This window comes from Schistosoma mansoni, assembly GCF_000237925.1.
Source record: "Schistosoma mansoni, WGS project CABG00000000 data, supercontig 0154, strain Puerto Rico, whole genome shotgun sequence".
Lineage (NCBI taxonomy): Eukaryota > Metazoa > Platyhelminthes > Trematoda > Strigeidida > Schistosomatidae > Schistosoma > Schistosoma mansoni.
In genome coordinates, this window is record NW_017386049.1 from 204,162 (window position 1) to 227,514 (window position 23,353).

Below are 23,353 nucleotides of genomic sequence, written 5' to 3' on the forward strand. Positions count from 1 at the left end.
CGTACCTCGTGGATACGGGTGCTCAAGTTTATGTCGTGCCTATCAGTAACAGTAAGTCTCAATCTACGATGCTTCGACTACGCGCTGCGGATGACTCAGTCATTCCTAACTATGGTACACGACAACTTACGGTCATTCTGAGCAAACAGATTTACGAAAGCCCTTTTCACGTGATTTCCCGTCACGAAAAGACCTTCAAGGTTGATCGACATGGCCGCGTCAAAGTAGTCAGCATTGATCGTTTCATGCCGGCACACGTCGATGACAGTGCCCTACCTATTAAGCCGAGACCAAATGCTAGACCCATCAAAGCTTCTAGCGGGATCTCTACATCTACTTCGGATCCCACGCTAGATGCACCTGAGACCACATTCTCACGTCCCAGTCAACAGCACGTGTCATCTGCTCGTCTACGGACGAGACTTCCGTCCCATGTCCAGACCAGCAGACCACACCGCCCTTGACTGCGGATGAGATTGCAGGCTCACGAGGTTCGAACGAGACTACCGTCTTACGTTCCGGTCGCTGAGTACACCTACCCGTACTCTTTCGCGACTAACCTCATAACCAACTGCGGATACAGTATAGGACCCTAATCCTATACTACACGAATGCTACACTTTTCTCTTTTTCTTTCTTTTTTTGTTTATCTCGAGCCTACGCCTCCGACCATCGCCGTATTGGTATCGTCGACTTCAGTCAATCTTGGCGAAAGCTGGCCTGATCACCCACGCTCTAGTCAACGCACTCAGTCGATCTCTCTGGCTTAAAAATACGTATGGTATACATTTGGTCCCGAACATGGTTACTCTGTTCGCATGTGGTTCCTTGGCTCAATCTGGTTTCGTCCTACGTCTGCAGCGTTTCTCGTTCCAACCTCTACGAACGCAACCTTCAGATTCTGGATACAAACCATTTCGGTGTAGCATGCTAATCCAAACAATCAACACAGTACGTTCCTTCTGGTACCGTTCTACGTCAAAGACTTTTGGTGGCAACTCGATGATCAACGATCGCCTTCTGTTCTGCTTGCGCTTTCGTACTACAAATTCACGTTTCACGATCAGTCCCACGAACGAAACCACTACGTATCGAAAGTGTAAACACTTTCTAGCGGGAGGCTCCTGTAGTGACCGGCCAGTCTCGATAAGAACATGATTGGAATAATAGAAACAATTATTATTATTGTAACCAATTGTACCAGAGATTGTTTTGCTGTATTTGTTTAACTGTATCAGATTCACTTCTTGTTTCGCTCTCCGCCTTGTTGGGTTCGAACTTGCTCACGCACTGCCCATTTTGCCTGTACTCTTTGGCACGTCTCGGTATTATTTCGATACCACGAGATCGCCAATAAATATACTTGATCTGGATTAATAAAGCCTTCTGATTTGCGAGTTATCAAAGTAACGAAGTCGTGTTTGGGCGCTTAATCGAATAGTAGTGGTGATCATAGTCCGTCCTCGACTCAACATTCACTAAAAGCTATTTGACTGAGACCACGTGGTAAAATACCGTAATTCTTTATGTCCAAGAGAATCATTTCATTGAATTTTTCTCCTTTACTGTATTCTAAATTTGTATACTTTACATTTTCCAGTAGTAGTTGTTTTGGAGTTGCGTGAGGGAGTGAAATCGGTTTGTATGGAAATGACAAGATCTTCATTAGGCTGTATGCTTCTTTTCCGATGAATGTAGGGAAATGGCCCACAAAATTAAAGTCATCAACATTTTTCTTGGTCATCATCCAGATTTCGAACCTTTCCATATAATCACCAAAAGCATCAAAATCTGAATGAATGTCCAACCGTCGCGTCATTTGCTCCATCGCGACGACACTGTGGTTTTTAAAAGTATATGGGTTATAGTATAAACTAGAAATCCGAGAAATAACGCAATTTAATCAAAAATTACTGGATGAATACAAAGAAAGTTACTGAATTCAAAACAGTCATCAATACGAAGAAATCATTGTTTCATTTAACTACCAAAGAAGGGTAAACTAATGTTGTATGGTAAGGATTAGATATCCCTACGATTTTGAAATAAATGTGAGTTCATGGTGTCATCAATTTCTGTCTCTTTTTAAAAAAAATATTAAAATGTCGGATGACAATATCATTGTCATTGTTTTGATTATCTTCTTATTGAATATAATTGGTATGGTCATAGCTTATCACCGCAAAACACTGTAGGATGTCAGCTTAGTGGTCTAGATGTTGTGAATGTGCGTGAGATTGAGTGTACTGTATTCAGGTCCTTCATGTGCAATCACGAATGTGTATTTTTGGAGAGACCTACTCGAGAATAAAAAATTCGTCTAATTGTTGTCGTACACTGTTCAGAAAGTAGCTTATTATGAAAGTCTGCTAATTCCTCTAAGTCGTGCTGACTGATATTTTCCGTATTGTAAATCATATGCACCTCCATCATGTTCTAATTTCCTCTTGGTTCGTTCTCTCTCACAGTGCGTTGCTTCAAATGCTATCTGCACAGTCCTAATCAGTAAAGGAGTTGTGAAGGTTATTGTGTTTTTGATTGAAATCATTATCCATGTTCTAACTACCAACTAGCTTTTCGTGAAGGAATTCTCGGACTTCTCGTGAGTAGTCGTGACCAGTGAAGCTAATTCATGTCAGGTAGAGATAGGTATCGATCTAAATACTGTGAAGGATGATTGTGCGAATCGGTCGAGATTAGACATTAACACCATTGCATATCGAACGGTTCAGCATTTGAGCACAGGACCAGAGAACGCAGTTTCGGATTTCGCGTGTCCTCTGGAAGCTGACGGGCATCTCATGACAGCCTTCGTGGCCTCTCACTGTGTTTAAATTCTGTGAGCTTGCGGCAAAAAATATTTACCTCCTTCTGTTAAGTACTGATCCTATCGTCTACTGTGATGCTGTGTGATTAAAAACTTGCTTGTTTTGCTCTTTCGTATATTCTATCAGCTATTTTTGCTATGTTGTCTATGTCGGCGTCCGTGTCTCCAACGGCTAAGATTCGTCGTACATTGGACGGGAGTCGGAGCAGTCAGAGTTGATAAAACAAGCCTTTTTCCATTTCGCTACTGTGTAGTAAACTTTTCATTTACGAATTTAGCTGTGACGGAGTTCCATTCCCTGTTTGTGCTTGGTTGAGTAGCTGCTCAACGGCTAGTTGGTCACCTAGAGAGACAGCTGCAGTTACTGCCTGCTTTATTTCACCGTATGGCATTTTAGTGTGCGGTTCAGATAACTCCTCTCCTACGCTACCTGCTACTTCATCTGGGAGGAGTGTTCTTGTGAGGTCAAATTGGTTTCTTTGCAAGTTAATACAATTAGCCAGAAAATAATGTTCGAGTCTAATAAACCACAGCTTCGGGTCAATGACCTTAAAAAAGGGGACAGGATTAATAGTTCACACGGACGAGGTTTGCTGTAAACGTGAAATAGAATTTTCGGAAGACATGTTTACAAAAAATTTAAAATAGTAAACAACAATGAGGTAAATGTCACAATTAAAAGATGGACGAACGGAAACAATGATAATAATAAATGGTACATCTTATAACATAGAACAAACTTAGTTAATTGCACCAATGCATCAATCGTTTGTGAATGATCGTTATTTATCATGAATATCATCGTGAAGTTCAATAATGCATGTGACCCAATGTATGTGTAAATAACATTGTGTTCGTGCGTTTTGACAATAATTTTAAGTTTCACATTTGCTCAGATTTCCTTTCTTTTTGTTATCTTGATCAAGTTTTCTTCCCTTCAAACCGTTAGCCTACTTTCCACCCCCCAAATCCACCTGAATAGGATTTGGAGCATGTTTGTAGTTACTTCAACGCCTGACTTTAGTTATGCAGCTAGCATATTGTCAGATCCTGCCACCTTTCATTCTTGACTTGTCTGATAGCCATCTTGATTCGTTCCATCGTAGGTGGTGTGATATCTGTAGGAAAGTCCGTGTGTGCTGCTTCGATGTCCATTTGATTCAATGGGGCTGTTTTATTTAGCAGTAGTTGTCCAATGTTTTTTCCGCTTCAGTTTTATCTTGGCCACAACCAGGCAGTGATCTGAAGCTATATCAGGTCTTCTCATGCTTCTCACATCTTCCTGTGTCCTTCAAAATTTTATGTCGGTACAAATATGATCTATATGATTTACTGGGGTGTGATCCAGTAAGATCCATGTAGCTTTGTGTATGCGTTTAGGTGGAGATTTTTCGCCGCCTATAACCAGTTTGTTGAATCCAAATATGTTTGCAAATATCATCCATTTTCATTGCTCTCTTGGAGTCCATGACGTCTCATTATTTTTTCATATTCGGTGTTGTTCACTACGACTTGGGCGTTCGGGTCTCTCATCAAGATTGTGATATCCTTTTTCGTACACTTCGCCATCCTTGATTGCAGCCTATCATAGAACTGGTCTTTATCGTGATCGTAGCTATCATCAGTAGGTGTATAACATTGGATAATATTCATTGTGATTTTCTCTGTCTTTGAGTTGAGGTTGCTTCGACTCTTCTGGATCCGTGAGTCTCTCATCCTTAAAATGCATTTCGTGCCTCGTAAAGTCCGAAGAATCTCTGCGTTTACTCTGAGGCATCATAATTTTTCCTTCAAATATAGTGTTCGTGAGTTGGTCAATGGACTTAATACAGCAGTTTTTTTTGAAGCCGAGAGGACAGATGTTCTGTAAAGGAGCAACGGATGATGAAACAAAACATAAGGTGCTTCTATAGTATCATAAGATGATCAAATTGTGAACGTAGAGTAAATAGAGATTTGTGCTGAAGGATGCAACGGATATTCTAGTTTTACAACTGGATACCAGTAGCACCTTCTATATTCGATTGTTCCCAGTCAGATAGAAATCAGAAGTCAGACGAGAAGAGGCAGGAAAGATATATTTGATTGGTTACCAATTTATCGAGGACCTTTTCTATAAGCTGGCTAATGAAACGTAGGAGCTGTGTCCCACGCTGTGTTGAAACGTGATCTGGTGCGGATGCATGACCGAAAGCCTTCAGCTAAACAAGTCCACTTAAACAACGTGGTCAGCATCCAATGTCGAACACTTAATGAGCTATTGATTTTGGGGAATTATTTACAGCTACAGATCACTCCCCCCCTAGTGAGGTAGTGATGCCCCTAAAACGTGACCAGCCAGAAGTTTAAACCCAACGAGTTTGTCGTTGGTAAACACTCTTCTGATAGCTTGCTTCGTTTAGCAGCGTCTGGTCGTCTTTCCTTAAACTATGGGACCAAAATGTACAACATAGCAATAAAGAAATATAGTACAATGAAAAATTCCGGTTCCTTGCGAAACTTCGTCGTTCTTTTCCAGCCGTTCTGGAAAAGAGGAAAAGTAAAACGTGTGAGTGCATGTCGAAAATACACTCGTACTTGCGTAAGGACACAAGATGAGCGGAAAAAAAATAAACTAATACACTTACAAACAGCGTAAAAGCGATCGTAAAAAAAATGGTTTTCTTTTGGGTTCTTTTTAATATATAAAAATATATATATATACGTTCAAAAAAATAATAAATGTTTTGTTTTTTTTTGTTTTTTTTATGTAAATAAAAAAAATGAGCATATTAAAAAAAGATTTATAATAAACTATGAAAGGGTAATTCAAGGTAAAGCTTATGTCCTACGTGCAATATTCGTTGAGATGTTCTGGAAATCTTACTCGTCTTCCAGAACGCATTGTTTTAGGTTTTTCTATCGACGTTGACGAAGTATCAAGTTGTGTGTCGGTTGTCGTGTAGGGTACTACGAGTGTAGTAGCTGTGCCGTTTGTTTGTACCGAAGGAAAATCGACGTAGCTAGGGTCTCCTTCTAGGTACGCAGCTTTGAGTCGATCGATACTGATGCTATCTTTCGTACCGTTCTTATCGACTACATAGTACTTAGGTTCGCGTTGAAGAACTTTGAAGGGTCCTTCGTATGCTGATTCGAGGGGTCGTCGATGTGAGTCTCGACGAACGAAGACGTGTGTACTATGTCGTAATTCGGTTTGAACGAAAACATCAGTTGATTGAGGTCGAGTGTGAGCAGGTTTAACTGAACGCATAGCGTTTGTAAGCCTACTCGTGTAAGAGTTTAGATCCATGTTCAATGAAGAAACTGAAGGATCCACGAATTCTCCTGGGAGTCGGAGTGTCGTTCCGTAAACGATTTGAGATGCCGTGTATCCAATGTCAGCTTTCACTGCATTGCGGATACCTAGCAAGACGAGTGGAAGAGCGTCTGTCCACTGTGAAACGTTTGAAGCTGATAATCAGGCTTTTAGTTGTCGATGAAAACGTTCTACCAACCCGTTTGCTTGTGGGTGGCAGGCGGTCGTTCGGAAGCGCGTGATTCCTAAAAGTGAGGTTAGACAACGGAAAAGTCCAGATTCGAACTGGCTTCCGCGGTCTGTAGTGATTGTGGAAGGGCAGCCGAAATTAGCTACCCATCGTTCGACGAAAGCGCGGGCCACGGTTTCAGCAGTAATGTCCTTAATCGGTACTGCTTCTGGCCATCCAGTGAAACGGTCTACGCATGTTAGGAGATATGAGTATCCGTTCGAGTCGGGTAAGGGTCCTACCAAATCTAGATGGACGTGGTCGAAACGAGCGTCAGGGGTTTTGAATGAGCCTAAGGGACATTTGTTATGTCTTATGACCTTAGATTTCTGACAGCTTACACAGGAGCGTGCCCACTCCCTCACGTCTTTATTCATGCCAGGCCAACAAAAGCACGAGCACCTGGATGAGAAAGATTGTGCAACGTATTGAAGACGTTGCGGCGATAATGTTTTGGTACAATTGGACGATCCCTACCTGTAGATGTGTCACAGAGTAAGGTTATTCTCTCGACCACGAGAGACAGATCTCTTACGTGAAACGCTCCTACGTGAGGATTTTGACCGACTACGGTCATTACGAACTCTAAGATATCTTGTAAGCGTGTGACATAGTTCGGCCATGTCAGTCGAGGTCGATTGGGGTTTTTCTTTGATGGAAAAAACCTCGGCCTTAGAAAATTTGGTGATTTCCAACATTCGATCGGCAGATGCAGTTGTTCATCTATTGCATTGTTTTGAAATGAAACAAGCACTGCCTGCACCTGTTGAGGGAGTTTAGACAAGAAAAATTGTCTAAATAGGCCATCATCGAAAGTTTGTTGGCCGATGACTTCTCTCATTCTAAGCAACATGTCTGTCGCAGAACCATGTTGCAAATCGATATTGTTAAAGAGTTGGTCTAACCGTTGTCGATCAGTTAGGTCTCCGCGTTTTAAAATCGTTAGTTTAGGCGTTTCGTAAGGTTCGGGAACATCACTAGTAAACATACTAGGTGTTACGTACCTGTTAAACTCGCGCGGTAACGCTTTAACTACCGCGAGGAAACGTGTGCGCGAGTCCGTGATTCCGTGCATGCAAAAATCGGCTTCTGCATAGCAGAACCAGGACTCGATATTGTCGGGCCAAAATGGCGTTAACTGAATCGAAATAGGGGGAATAGATTTTAACTTATAAACCTTGGGTGAGTGTTCCGTCATAATAATATAGATAACGAAAAATGTCTAATTAAAATATATCCGGAAAAAAATTCGCGAAAAAAGTTTATCACAATACATAAAATTCAAATAAAGAATAACAATGAATAATAATATTCCAAAATGGAACAGACTCACAGTGTATTGACTTGGTGTACCAGATCACGTCGGTCTCACCAATGATGATGCAACGGATATTCTAGTTTTACAACTGGATACCAGTAGCACCTTCTATATTCGATTGTTCCCAGTCAGATAGAAATCAGAAGTCAGACGAGAAGAGGCAGGAAAGATATATTTGATTGGTTACCAATTTATCGAGGACCTTTTCTATAAGCTGGCTAATGAAACGTAGGAGCTGTGTCCCACGCTGTGTTGAAACGTGATCTGGTGCGGATGCATGACCGAAAGCCTTCAGCTAAACAAGTCCACTTAAACAACGTGGTCAGCATCCAATGTCGAACACTTAATGAGCTATTGATTTTGGGGAATTATTTACAGCTACAGTGCCATCAGTCAGATTGTAAGAACATAGTCCTCAGAAAAACATGGCTGTCGCCCGACATTATGTATAAAGAAGTGAGCTTTCAAGGTGTGATAGAGTGCATAAAACAGCGAGAGAGTGTCAATATACATTAACAGCACTTCATTGTCATAATGACACACTGTGTTGCGTTACTGGTGTTAGAATCGTGATGTTGCTAAATAGGAAGAGCGTAAAGTAAGTGGTTGAAGGAATATACCACTCCCTTACATGATGTAACATACAAGAAGAAGAAAAAAATAAACGACACAACACTACCGTATTTGTTGTTTGACGCAAAATTATTAGCTGAAGATTTAAATACACCATTCCTAAATTTTGGCAAGCTGGATACAACACTTACAAAATATTTTCATCAGCCATAGTAGTGATTAATTTGGCAAACACTAACATTCATTCTTTTTTCATCCAGGCTTGTTCAAATTATCTAATTTCAGACATCTTGAACTATTGTTCTCTAGTAACTTTTGATTCTGATCATTATAATTGTCAACATTGTTACAACCATTCTTCTTCATTGACAAGCGCATCTTAAAAATGTATACTGATAAATCAACTGATAAAAAAATACCTTATTATATTCACTTAATGTACATGTGTAGGCGGGTTGAATGTTACCTTTTGTTGTTATTGATCAAAGTCTGTCTGAAGTTTGATTATTCTGAATTTCTCTTTGTTTTATGTAAATAATGAAGTGTGAATATGGCGTCATGTAGATTCTTTGTTATTTGGACATGAAAACGAAGCAGAATTTTAGAATGTGAAATTTCAGAAATGAAAAGACAAAGTTCCTTTCCTAATCCGTTTTTATCCTAAAGTGTAGTGTTGAATCACGAAGTTCTCAGTGCAAGTTTACAAAATCACTTTCATTACTGCTACAATAAACTGTGATAATATAAGTATCACTAATGATTCTACGAAAACTACTACAAGTCCTACTTCTTATACTCACAATACTATGATTGCTGATAAATCTACTCACAATAACACTTAAAACTGCACTACCTTCACTTTTATCACCATAGATTATAGGAATACCACCACCAATAACAACACAATACTACTACTATCACTACTACTACTAATACTACTTTACGTTCGACATCTACTGCTAACACCCACAATATTACAATATTATTCAAACCTACACGGCTACCAATGTAAGAAAATGAAAGAATATAAAATGTTGGGAGCACAATCATATGTGGAAACAATAATGATTAATGTTTGTGATGTATTAGGCAAATATCATGTATTATAAAGTAATTGAGTAGAATAACATCTAATCTACACTGAGCTGTTGTATAATAGACTCACGTATAACCTTTTATTCTAGATGAATGTACAAACCCATGTCATACATGCACTATCATCACTTCTGTCATCAGGGATTTTGCAAATACCTCCACAACTACTACTACTTCCAACTATACTACTACTGATATTAGTAGTGGTACTACTACCGCACAATCAAAAAGCGAGCAGCCAATATGGCAGATGCCAGAATAATAGCGATTAAAACAAACTATATACAGCTCAGTAAGGAACATCGAGACTCAATAAAAAACGATAGTAAAACCAAGAAAATTGAACGTTACAGTCTTAATTAGCATCAAAAATGTTAGCAACATATACAAATAAAGAAAACGTAAGAAAGAAATCACAAGTGTATGCATGGAGGGATTTTCACTTGCGAAATGGACCCAACAATGGGCACAACTTGTATGGCTGCCTAACTGTTTTTCTAGTTGTTCCTGAAATAAATTCTTAGCTTGCCTATCATTAGGTAGAACCCTAAGAGGTTTCCCTGCAGCGTCTTTCCTACATCCAGTAAGACGCAAACAGATACGTGCTCGCACTAGAGCATGATCTGAATCTAAACATGTGCTCCAGAACGGGCGAGAGTCTTCTATCGAGCCTCTCCATCGGAGGCTGATAGAGATCTAGTTGAGTCCAACGTTGGGACGAATTCGGGGGTCTTCATGTCAAAAGATGATTTTCCTGAAAAAGGCGGTTATCTGAGCATAGTTGTAACAGACGATATCCCTTATCTGTCCTTTGAGCCACGACACCATAAGATCCACCCAGGTGTCTTTCTCTAGCTTTTCGGAGAAGGTCGGAAAGCTTTCTGTACAACTCATCTTTTACATCATCTGACCTGCAGTCAGTGGGAGAGAAGCAGAGACGACGAAGATTGTCCCTTTTTTCCGAGACTTTAATGTTCTGTTCATTCGGACAGAGCACAAACGACTGTCTACTAGGATACAGTTTAAAAGAGCCAGTTCTGTCCTAGGACTCCATGCTGATGATGCAACGGATATTCTAGTTTTACAACTGGATACCAGTAGCACCTTCTATATTCGATTGTTCCCAGTCAGATAGAAATCAGAAGTCAGACGAGAAGAGGCAGGAAAGATATATTTGATTGGTTACCAATTTATCGAGGACCTTTTCTATAAGCTGGCTAATGAAACGTAGGAGCTGTGTCCCACGCTGTGTTGAAACGTGATCTGGTGCGGATGCATGACCGAAAGCCTTCAGCTAAACAAGTCCACTTAAACAACGTGGTCAGCATCCAATGTCGAACACTTAATGAGCTATTGATTTTGGGGAATTATTTACAGCTACAGATCACTCCCCCCCCAGTGAGGTAGTGATGCCCCTAAGACGTGACCAGCCAGAAGTTTAAACCCAACGAGTTTGTCGTTGGTAAACACTCTTCTGATAGCTTGCTTCGTTTAGCAGCGTCTGGTCGTCTTTCCTTAAACTATGGGACCAAAATGTACAACATAGCAATAAAGAAATATAGTACAATGAAAAATTCCGGTTCCTTGCGAAACTTCGTCGTTCTTTTCCAGCCGTTCTGGAAAAGAGGAAAAGTAAAACGTGTGAGTGCATGTCGAAAATACACTCGTACTTGCGTAAGGACACAAGATGAGCGGAAAAAAAATAAACTAATACACTTACAAACAGCGTAAAAGCGATCGTAAAAAAAATGGTTTTCTTTTGGGTTCTTTTTAATATATAAAAATATATATATATACGTTCAAAAAAATAATAAATGTTTTGTTTTTTTTTGTTTTTTTTATGTAAATAAAAAAAATGAGCATATTAAAAAAAGATTTATAATAAACTATGAAAGGGTAATTCAAGGTAAAGCTTATGTCCTACGTGCAATATTCGTTGAGATGTTCTGGAAATCTTACTCGTCTTCCAGAACGCATTGTTTTAGGTTTTTCTATCGACGTTGACGAAGTATCAAGTTGTGTGTCGGTTGTCGTGTAGGGTACTACGAGTGTAGTAGCTGTGCCGTTTGTTTGTACCGAAGGAAAATCGACGTAGCTAGGGTCTCCTTCTAGGTACGCAGCTTTGAGTCGATCGATACTGATGCTATCTTTCGTACCGTTCTTATCGACTACATAGTACTTAGGTTCGCGTTGAAGAACTTTGAAGGGTCCTTCGTATGCTGATTCGAGGGGTCGTCGATGTGAGTCTCGACGAACGAAGACGTGTGTACTATGTCGTAATTCGGTTTGAACGAAAACATCAGTTGATTGAGGTCGAGTGTGAGCAGGTTTAACTGAACGCATAGCGTTTGTAAGCCTACTCGTGTAAGAGTTTAGATCCATGTTCAATGAAGAAACTGAAGGATCCACGAATTCTCCTGGGAGTCGGAGTGTCGTTCCGTAAACGATTTGAGATGCCGTGTATCCAATGTCAGCTTTCACTGCATTGCGGATACCTAGCAAGACGAGTGGAAGAGCGTCTGTCCACTGTGAAACGTTTGAAGCTGATAATCAGGCTTTTAGTTGTCGATGAAAACGTTCTACCAACCCGTTTGCTTGTGGGTGGCAGGCGGTCGTTCGGAAGCGCGTGATTCCTAAAAGTGAGGTTAGACAACGGAAAAGTCCAGATTCGAACTGGCTTCCGCGGTCTGTAGTGATTGTGGAAGGGCAGCCGAAATTAGCTACCCATCGTTCGACGAAAGCGCGGGCCACGGTTTCAGCAGTAATGTCCTTAATCGGTACTGCTTCTGGCCATCCAGTGAAACGGTCTACGCATGTTAGGAGATATGAGTATCCGTTCGAGTCGGGTAAGGGTCCTACCAAATCTAGATGGACGTGGTCGAAACGAGCGTCAGGGGTTTTGAATGAGCCTAAGGGACATTTGTTATGTCTTATGACCTTAGATTTCTGACAGCTTACACAGGAGCGTGCCCACTCCCTCACGTCTTTATTCATGCCAGGTCAACAAAAGCACGAGCACCTGGATGAGAAAGATTGTGCAACGTATTGAAGACGTTGCGGCGATAATGTTTTGGTACAATTGGACGATCCCTACCTGTAGATGTGTCATAGAGTAAGGTTTCCTTACCTGTTCCCATCTGCCTAATACTTAGTTTAAGAGTTGTCGAGGATAACTCATGCTGAAGATCAATGTCTTCTTTTTGAAGCTGAGCGAGTTTAAGAAGGTCGATTCCTTGGAAACTGTTCAAGGAGCTAATTCGAGACAAGGCGTCTGCGACTACATTGTTTGCTCCAGAAATATGTTGTATGTCTGAAGTAAACTGCGAAATGTTGTCGAGTTGTCGAGACTCTCGTGGTGAGTACTTGTCTGAATATGAATTTAAAGAGAAGGTAAGAGGTTTGTGATCGGTAAAAAGCGTGAATTCTCTTCCTTCGATTGAATGTTGAAAATGCCGTACAGCACAGTACATAGCTAGGAGTTCCCTACCGAACGTGCTGTACCTAGATTCCACGTCTAACAACCGTCTGGAGAAAAATCCTAAAGTTTGCCATGAGTTGTTAACCCATTGTTGTAAGACTGCTCCGATTGCTGAGTCGGATGCGTCTACGGCGATACTAATGGGCGCTTGAGTGTCCTGATGAGCAAGCAGGGTTGCTTTAGCGATGTGTTCCTTAACTGTGGAGAATGCTTTACGGGCTATGTCGTCTAGACTAATTGATTTCGCATTTCCACGAAGCTGATCGGTTAACGGTTTCATTAGGGATGCGCATTTGGGTATGAACCGTCTATAGAAACTTACGAGTCCGTTGAAAGTTCGTAACTGCTTGATCGTGGTCGGTTCTGGGTAATCTAGAATGGCCGCCACTTTGCTCCTAAGGGGTCGGATGCCTTGGGCATCAATAGTGTGTCCTAAGAAGTCTAAGCAGTTAGTTCCGATTTGGCATTTCTGAATGTTGACAGTAATGCCATGCCATTGGAGTCGATCGAAAACAATGTCCAGATGCTTGAGATGTGATTCTCTGTCCGGACTTGCTATTAGACAGTCATCAACATACGCATGTACGAAGTTGAGACCTCGGAAGACGTCGTCTATAAACCTTTGGAAGGTTTGAGCCGCATTTCTTAAACCAAAAGGCATTCGTAGAAATTCGTAAAGACCGAAGGGAGTGATGATGGCGGTTTTAGGAATGTCGTCAGGTGCCATCGGGATTTGGTTATAAGCTTTAACCAAGTCGATTTTCGAAAAGACAGTTGTACCTTTCAAGGTAGCTGTCAAATCGTGAATATGAGGCAGCGGGTAACGATCGGGAATGGTTTTAGCATTCAGACGCCGATAATCACCAGTTGGTCGCCAATCATTGCTGTCCTTTTTAGGGACCATGTGCAATGGGGATGCCCATGGACTATTCGATGGTCGAATTATCCCTAGGTCCATCATGTGGTTGAATTCGTTTTTAGCTAACCTAAGCTTTTCGGGAGCGAGTCTTCGGGCTTTCGAAAATACAGGTGGTCCTGTAGTCGAGATGTGATGTGTAACATTGCTGGTTACACAAGGTAATTTCGATTGCGATTGGTATATCCCGGGGTATTTGTCGAGTACTGATTGGTACAATGGGTCTATGGCGTGCTTAATCGTGACTGGGGATAACCTGCAACCAGAACAAGGAGTTACGCAAACGGATAGCTTAGTGTTTCCGTCTATTAACCTTCGTGCGCGTGTGTCGATGAGTAGATTGTGGTGTTGTAACAGGTCTATACCAATGATTGGCATAGAGACATCTGCAACCAAGAAAATCCAGTGTATGGGTTTGCGTAAACCCACGTTAAGGTAGACGTACCTTTTACCGTAAGTAGCGATCGGCTTTCCGTTTGCCGCCTGTAAACTTAAAACAGACTCGCGAAGTCTGTCGTCGGGATTTGCTGGAAGAACGCTAAATTCTGCGCCAGTGTCGACGAGGTAGCGAACTTTCGTAGTCACATCCGTGACATATAAGAGGCGGCTGTGTTCGCCGGCTACGGTTGCCGTTAACGCGTGCCGGCTGGGAAGTTTCCCGAACTGTTTTTCGTGTCACTCGATTTTGGGGTCGGATAATTGCAGGGCTTCCTGCAATTTCTAGAGGATTTACCGTACTGGTTGTGATACCAGCACCAGTCGAGGTTGTCTGTCTCTCGTGGTCGAGAGACAGATCTCTTACGTGAAACGCTCCTACGTGAGGATTTTGACCGACTACGGTCATTACGAACTCTAAGATATCTTGTTACGTACCTGTTAAACTCGCGCGGTAACGCCTTAACTACAGCGAGGAAACGTGTGCGCGAGTCCGTGATTCCGTGCATGCAAAAATCGGCTTCTGCATAGCAGAACCAGGACTCGATATTGTCGGGCCAAAATGGCGTTAACTGAATCGAAATAGGGGGAATAGATTTTAACTTATAAACCTTGGGTGAGTGTTCCGTCATAATAATATAGATAACGAAAAATGTCTAATTAAAATATATCCGGAAAAAAATTCGCGAAAAAAGTTTATCACAATACATAAAATTCAAATAAAGAATAACAATGAATAATAATATTCCAAAATGGAACAGACTCACAGTGTATTGACTTGGTGTACCAGATCACGTCGGTCTCACCAATGATGATGCAACGGATATTCTAGTTTTACAACTGGATACCAGTAGCACCTTCTATATTCGATTGTTCCCAGTCAGATAGAAATCAGAAGTCAGACGAGAAGAGGCAGGAAAGATATATTTGATTGGTTACCAATTTATCGAGGACCTTTTCTATAAGCTGGCTAATGAAACGTAGGAGCTGTGTCCCACGCTGTGTTGAAACGTGATCTGGTGCGGATGCATGACCGAAAGCCTTCAGCTAAACAAGTCCACTTAAACAACGTGGTCAGCATCCAATGTCGAACACTTAATGAGCTATTGATTTTGGGGAATTATTTACAGCTACAATGCTATAGCTACACCAGTGAGGCCACGGGAAGCAGCGTCAGGGCTTCCAGATACATGGATCGTGAATCGAGTAAGCTCTTTATTTTCATATGGCGAGGTTTCAGAGACGCAGCATAAATCGATTGTGCGAGATTTTATAGTCCTAACGATGGAGGCCTGTTGTCCTATTTGGCACAGTGTTCTGACGTTAAAAGCTCCTACATGTAGTTTAGAGCGTGGTTTCAGGAGACCAGGAATAACGTTCTTTGTACTCAAATCGTCTGCCCAGGCGGTGCGAGGTGATAAAAGGACTTGAGAAGGATTATTCGTGGAGATAAGTGAGTTATTAGAAGGTGTAGTAAAGATTTCAATGTAATCAACTGATTTAAGTTAACACTTCATATCAGTCATTCCAACATTGACGATTTTATTTTATTTTATATGACAAACAATCCTTAATTCACATGTTATGATTTTAAATGATGTACTCCGCCTTAAATCTCATCATTTTTATGGATTACTAATTTTGATACATAATTATAGGTCTCGATGAGAAGTTATTGAAAAGAACATCCTTTGTTCATATAATTGTATTTTAATGGCAAAGCTGTTTAACAAAAATCGATTTGAGGATTTTCAGTGTTCAAACTGTTATAGATAATTCGAATGCTCTCCCCCAGTAACTAACTGTAAAACGACTCCGAATTCCTGGATTCACTCACATTTTCTCATCTGACTCCTGAAGTGACGAACAAATATGTGTTGTAAGAAGTAGGGGCCTTGCTACGTCAAATATACATACTGACGAATATCACGTGAATGATGCATGATAATTGTTGATTCCATCCAATGTCATTATTTCTAGCATTTACCCATGTTACACTGCTTTCGCTTTGTCACCAACGTCCATCTGTTAGCATTCACATTTTTGTTTGTCAATTTTTTCTTGATTGATAATTTTTATCATGCTGTGTCTTTCTTGTCCATTCATCCATTGACCTACTTCTTAATTTTTACGCTGAAGCTGACCAGTCACTTAACCTCAAACGCGAAATCTGCTAGGTATAGTTACACTTCTGGTCAGGGACGCAACCGTTCGACCAAACTCAAGATACACCAGCTCTCTAGGAATAATTGCATCAAACGGCTAAGACACATTCATTTTGTGCAAACGAAGACTTTGAACCGTGGATGCGAACAAACCATTTGGTTCAGCTTAGGTCATCATTGATACCTCATAGATACTCAGTGTTTGACAACACGTATGTCCGAAGTATCTCGTGAAACAATCCTGGGTCTGATGAAATCAGAATTCTGAGATGTTGTGTGACGAAAATACATTCGAACAAAGGAATATAAGCTATCTAGTTGTGATATCAGATGAGCAGACCGACATACCAAAAATATTCATGCGTTAATGTTTATTCGAGCTGGAATCGTATTCAGAAAAATCATAAACCACAACAGGCAATGTTGAAGACCTACAAACCTATTAATTTCAACTAATTGTTTTGCAGGACTAAAATATTGGCATCGAATGGCCTTTAGGAAGTATTTGAACTCGTTCCAACGTATTCGTTTCATATTAAGCATATAATCTGGCTTTTTTTAACGACTTGCTTCGATGTAAGTCAGTTATCAGTATAATGTGCATTTAATTGGGTCAGGAATAGGTTTACATTGTAACTAACATAGGTGGAAACCTTGAGAAGTGTATGTTCCACAGTTGGCTTTTGTATTGAGGTCATGATTCATGAAGACATCTGGACTCTTATAATTTATAACCTTAGATATAGTTTTTCATTAGTCTTAGAGTGATGCACATCATCATTAACAATATGTTACGCAACTTTCTTCACTGTATTTACTTTTAATGATAGTCCGTTCGCTAAAGGCCGTCCATATCACCATATGAAATTTAATATTGTACTGAAGAACGAAGGCAAGGTAAATTTAGATACTTTACTTTTGACTAACTTGTAAGTCTCGGAGGTAGATAGTTGTAGGAGTAGTATAATTTCAAGCAACCTCACTCTCAGTTTGAAGTTCTTTAATAGACGATTGCTACTTTGTTTCTTTGACGTTTCTCACTGTGAATATTTTATTGTAGTCATTGTTCTGACATCCCTCTACTTCCTACAAGATGGAGGCATTAAAATCGCTTACAAACTTCACCGACAGGTTTTACGAACTAATAATAAATGAAAGTCATGGTGAGTTTATTCTGATACGATAGTGCTACGAATGTGTTTAGGTCAGTGGGAAAATACTTTTCTCTCCCCGTTCAATATCTATACTGCCCTCGGAATGGTTCTTTCTGGCAGCGAAAACAATACGAAAGCCGAGATGATAAGAGCGATGCAATTGTCTGACTGTTTAGAACACGATCAAGTTCATTGTGAAATTGCTCAACTTCTGAATGATTGTTCGAAACCTAGTAAAGGTGTTGAGATAATCCTTGCTAATAGATTGTTCGTTGCACAAAATGTGAGTATCCAAGAGCAGTTCAAAGCTAATCTGAAGACAAACTACAATGCTCCAACAGAACATGTAAGTTCTTGCTATTCGTTACCAATCTTTTGCGTGAAGGTGGCATTTGAGACTGACATAGAAGGTTCTCGAAACCGGATAAATCAGTGGGTCAGTGAACAAACTAAAGGACAAATTCAAGAACTCATTTCACCCGGTTCATTAACAAACGACACTTCTGCTGTAGTAACAGCTACTACATACTTCAAAGGTAAAAGAACGTATGAATCTAACTCTCGATAATTATAAATTTCATTCTAACCGCGTACACCTTATATTTATCTGCCTCTTATCAGTCGAAAAATCTTAACCGATGTTATTATTTAGGTATGTGGGATTTGTCTTTCCCTGAGGATAACTCACACACTAGCGAGTTTTATGAACTAAACGGATCAAAAATGAGTGTGGAGTTGATGCATAACGAATCGTATTTCAATATGGCCAGTTTACCCCACTTAAAGTCACGAGCTGTTAAAATACCATTTAAAAACCCGAAGTGAGTATCAGTATTTAAACGAGTGTATTGTATTTTACTGCTTTATGATGTACCTTTTAGAAAACAAATGTAATAGTTTTCAGTAGTAATCTAAATAACAAACACCTATAGGAAATCACTTATAATTGCAGCGTTTTGAGTTCTCCACAATATTATCAATTTATTCAACACTTTAAATTGATTTATCATAGGGTATAGGATTCTGTGATGATTATTTACGGAGTGCACATGTGAACTTGGATTATAGCTTAAAGGTGTGTTGCTTTTATCGTCTCTTCATTTTGGGAAAGTTCGGAATAAGAGACTGTAAATTTATTATGCACTGACAATTGATTGATCAATGAGTAGTGACCAGTTCTCTCAACGATACAGGTACACCTTGCTGGCGGTTGTCAAATAGCATAAAACCTGGATTCAAGTCTTACTGTTGACTACTTGTAACCACCGCTCTACTTATTATAATGTATGTTATTATGCTGCCATACTTGTATATCAGTATCCTAAACACTAATCAAGACATTTTATTCATATCTGTTCAACCAATAAAGTGTTTTAACGTCGCTATTGGTAGAGTCGGAGACCATTTTGACTCTCAAGTACAAATTATCTTACACATTTCAGCGATTACTTGAGCTGTAAGGTCAAGAAGAAGTGTGACTCGATTGTAATGTAAATTCTTAAACGTACACATTTTATGCAAGGATTATAGATAGAATTTTGTTACAAAATGTATAGTAAGGTAGGTATATTTGACTCTGCAATACGGTGAATGAATACTTAATACAAAGAGCACTAGACACAACATCAAATGATGTTAACTTAATCAAAGTTGATTCAATTTATGAAAAAAATAAACTGTCAGATCCACTTTGAAAACTGTAAGTTAAGATGGATGTCCTAGTATGAATACACCCTGTTTTTATTGAAAATATTAATGTATCTCTTTTTGTCTAGTTATTCCTTGATATTACTTTGGTATCCCTTCTTTTTCAAACACTTCGTTATCCAGGTTTACGTTATTAGTTGTTCTTCCAGATGTAAATAACGGATTGCCAGATTTACTGAATTCGATGTATAAACATGGTGGGATTTCTTCAATACTTTCCAGTAGTTTTCAAAATACGAAATTAAATTTGTATTTGCCTAAATTTAAATTGAGAGAAGGTCGTGCCTTAAAACTGAAAAATCATCTACGGAAATTGGGAATAAACGATGCATTCTGTCCTTTATCAGCTGACTTTTCAAATGTTTCTGACTCAGATAGAATGTTTATATCAGATGTGATGCATAAAGCTATATTTGAGGTAAGCGAATTAGATACATGTAAAAGAGCACGTTTTTAGTATATCTTTTTATCTCAGATAATTATGTACCAGTTTCGAGGAGGTACTATATCAAATTTTTAATATCGGCTATTTGTAAAAGTAGTTGGATATGTAGTAATATACAACTAGGTTTAATTATTTGTTTGTGCAGTATCTCAATGTTGTGTGATGTGTTGTGTTGTCAGTTCTGGCTATTAGTGAACATATACCAAAATGGTTGCAGAAACAAATATAATCAAATGACTCGATAAGAGTAGAGGATAAACATCCATCATCCTCTATTGCCAAACATATAATCGAAACAGGCCATAAGATGGATCTTAACTCGACTTTTGTTGTGTTGTATGACAGTGTAAAAGGGCGTATACTAAGGTTTATTGAAGCCTTAGTCGTAGGAAAATTCAAACCCCCTTTGTGTATTCAAAAACAGTTTGTTCTCTCTTTGAACCTACTTAGCTTATTATCCAGAGTGATTAGGTTTCAAAATGCTTTCATATTATTATTATTATTATCCTTGTTTACTCTTAACAACCCTCAATTCCAGTCTGGCTGATCATTTTTTAATGTGTATGAATGTTCTTAACAAGTATTTTATGTTTGATCAGATTGTTCGAAATGTATTGCGCTAATATCTCATCACATAGTTCTGATAATCGTCATCTTCTTATTACACTATCGAAATTAATCAGTGGGACTAATTGCTTTAAAGATTCAGATTTCACTTGTTGTTCCGTAAAACAGTAGTTAACGTCAATATTTCGTTCACTGTGTTAATATATAGTACTGTACATCTTACAGTCAGTAGTTGTCTGCTTGAAGTCATATTTCAACATCAGCTAGGACTGATCTTGCCTTACATCCGTGAAGTAGTATGCTCCCTAATTCACTTCATATCAGTGTTAACATAGGAATGATAAAAAACAGTCTAGATTGGTGTATACCACTTTCATCATAGAAATAAAACTACTACAGCGAGAATTTGTATATTTACCTGGACACAGAATTTCTGCTTGCCTTAAGTGCTCCACTATAGGCTTTTGTCTAACTTATCAGTCTTCCTCATCTGAATCCCTGTTATAAAACGGTATCATTGATTTTCTTGATAGAAAATCCTCTCTCGTTAGTAGATGAACACAGCATCACTCATCTCAATTTAATCTACTTTTCAGAATATCATAGGTCTACCATTAAGTATATTTTCTTACCGACACAATTTTCGGCGATATTTTTTTGTGATAGAATCTGTCTTAACCACTTAAGATCGTTACACAATTTATCTGAGCAATACAAAAGTAAGTGCAAATGATAGTGTGGAAAAAGAATAAAACCTACTAACTGTATAAACCGTCTACATTTTATCACATTTATTAGTTTTTGATAAGCCATCTACAATAAACGTTCATGATACCAACTCTCCGATCGATTTCTATACTGACAATATTTGGATCTAGGAATCCAAAAAGTACAGTTATGAAGTTGGCTTACATCCTAGATTGGTTCGACATACAGGAAACAATGTGTGTTTATGTGGTTGTCATTAAAATAACCTAGGGTTTCTTAAATTTTCATTAAAGATGTACCAAATAAGCAATAATTCTGATATTTAATCACCTAGGTCAAAGGAAGAATGTAATAAGCTGGCTTAAAATTATCTGAATGCCATACAGATATACTGATTAGTCAAAAAAATCATGAGCTATAGGCACTTCATATTATACGTTGTTCTTCTCGACCATTACCCCAACTGATTTCATTATCAAGAAAGAATAAAATTAAATTTACTCCATTTTACCACAATATTACTCAGCACCGGACCATAGCTGCTACCTTTACGTGGTGGTCGAGCTTGCCTGTTGTGATGACCCAACCGAGCTATATTGGCTGGAACATATGTTCCTGTAGGTTCTAACATACCAGGCAGGTCAAATGGAGAACGGTAAGACTAAAAGCAACAACTCAAGGTTTGAGGGCGAAGTAGTACTGCTGACTGTAGAGCGGTGTGACAGCAGTAAGGTGTTTCCCTCCGACAACCAGCATCTGTAGCGATGCTGCCTTTTCACAAGGAAGGAAGGGATTAGGAAAGGTCGACTCTAAATATGTTTCGCCTCACCTTACCTCACGGATTTCCGTCTTTGGCGGTAAAGCCCTTTGAAGAACGAAGCTAACAAGTCAAAACCCCCCCACAAATGGCCGTACGCGACCGGCTTCATGCAGTTGTCCCTTGGGCTCTGTGGTCACGCTCCCAACATTAATCCAACTTCCTTTTCAGGTCCCCCAAGAAATACTCTTCCACTATCCGAGTACACGGAACGTTATTCCTGGTCTCCTGAAACCACGCTCTAAACTACATGTAGGAACTTTTAATGTCCGAACATTGACCCAAATAGGACAACAGGCTTCCTTAGCTAGGAGTTTAGAATCTTACACCATCAATGTGTGCTGCGTCTCCGAAACGCGCATACAGGATCCCAGTAGCGTCATTCATTTGACCTCATCTTATCAAAATAAAGAACCATCTCGATACACGCTTCGTGTATCTGGAAGCCTTGATGCTACTTCCCGTGGCCTCGCTGGAGTAGGCATAGCATTAAGTCCTAGGGCAGAACTGGCTCTTTTAGACGGAATCCCAGTAGACAGTCGTCTATGCACTGTCCGACTAAATGGATCAGTAAGGACTCGGAAAGATAGAGTCCCATCCTACTTTATGGCAGTGAAACATGGTCGGTAATAGTAAAGGATACTTGTAGACTACTAGTATTCGATCATAGGTGTCTTCCAAGCATTGCTCTATATCCTGGGACCACCGAGCAAGTAATATAGTGGTCAGGAAACGAGTACTAGGTAAGGATGGCAAATCAACTGATGAAGTGGTGAAAATCCATCAGTTGAGATGGCTGGGCACGTGTATCCTATACCCAACCACCGACTGCCCCGACGTGCGATGTTTTATGGTGTGGTAGTAGGTTGGAGGAAAGCTAGGGTTGACCAGACCAAAACGTGGCACAAATCCATGAAGTCACTGACAAGCGAACTGAGCCTTGTTGGTAGGTGTAGACTACCTGGTTGGGATCCGCGAGCTGATGGTTAGAGACCTTGAATGACATATCTCAAAATCGTTTGTAATGGGTTGTCTCGACTTGATTTTAGACATTTTAGAGTATTTAGTACCATCTTGAAATTTATAATTGCATGGATCTGATTCATGACTAAACGGCTGTGAAGGGAGAACTCTAACTTTTCACTGACCTATGATCTGATAGGTTGGAAATCTGAGAGAGAAAGTGATTGAGCTAGAACTTATCCTATTTATCTCTCATTAGACTAACTCAAAATATGTACATAAGTGAATGACCTGCAAGATCACAATGCACGTGAGATACAAATATATTCAACCAGTGACATTGAATTATGGAAATGGAATACAAGGTGACTTAAATTACAGTAATTTTGTTATGAAAAGAATTTTACAGTAGTTTTTACATCAAACGAAATCTTATAATTCATAGAATAACTAAGTGATATTTAGTATTGCTTTTTTGAACCTTCCCATCGATGTGTTAGGACTGCAACTGTTCAGTCTCTAATTGACATATGTGCATACTGTGTGTATTGCCTCGATATAGCCTTAATTCACAAGCATGGTAAGCAATGATGGATAGTGGCTAGCAGTAGATGCAGGTACATCCAGCTGACGAGTCCCAAATAGGACGAAACGCGCATCC

General features: G+C 39.7%; 1 protein-coding gene across 1 annotated transcript in view; it reads left to right on the forward strand.

The window, feature by feature from the left end:
- Nucleotides 1–17,424: 17,424 nt before the first annotated feature.
- Nucleotides 17,425–23,353, forward strand: part of Smp_155550 (serpin, putative) — a gene marked incomplete at its 5' end in the record, with an annotated part of 7,581 nt that continues 1,652 nt past the window's right edge. The window contains 5 exons of the mRNA XM_018798298.1: nucleotides 17,425–17,494; nucleotides 17,536–17,831; nucleotides 17,871–18,021; nucleotides 18,138–18,306; nucleotides 19,316–19,610. Of these exons, the coding sequence (XP_018646699.1) occupies nucleotides 17,425–17,494; nucleotides 17,536–17,831; nucleotides 17,871–18,021; nucleotides 18,138–18,306; nucleotides 19,316–19,610 (981 nt within the window). The remainder of the gene's footprint in view (nucleotides 17,495–17,535; nucleotides 17,832–17,870; nucleotides 18,022–18,137; nucleotides 18,307–19,315; nucleotides 19,611–23,353) is intronic.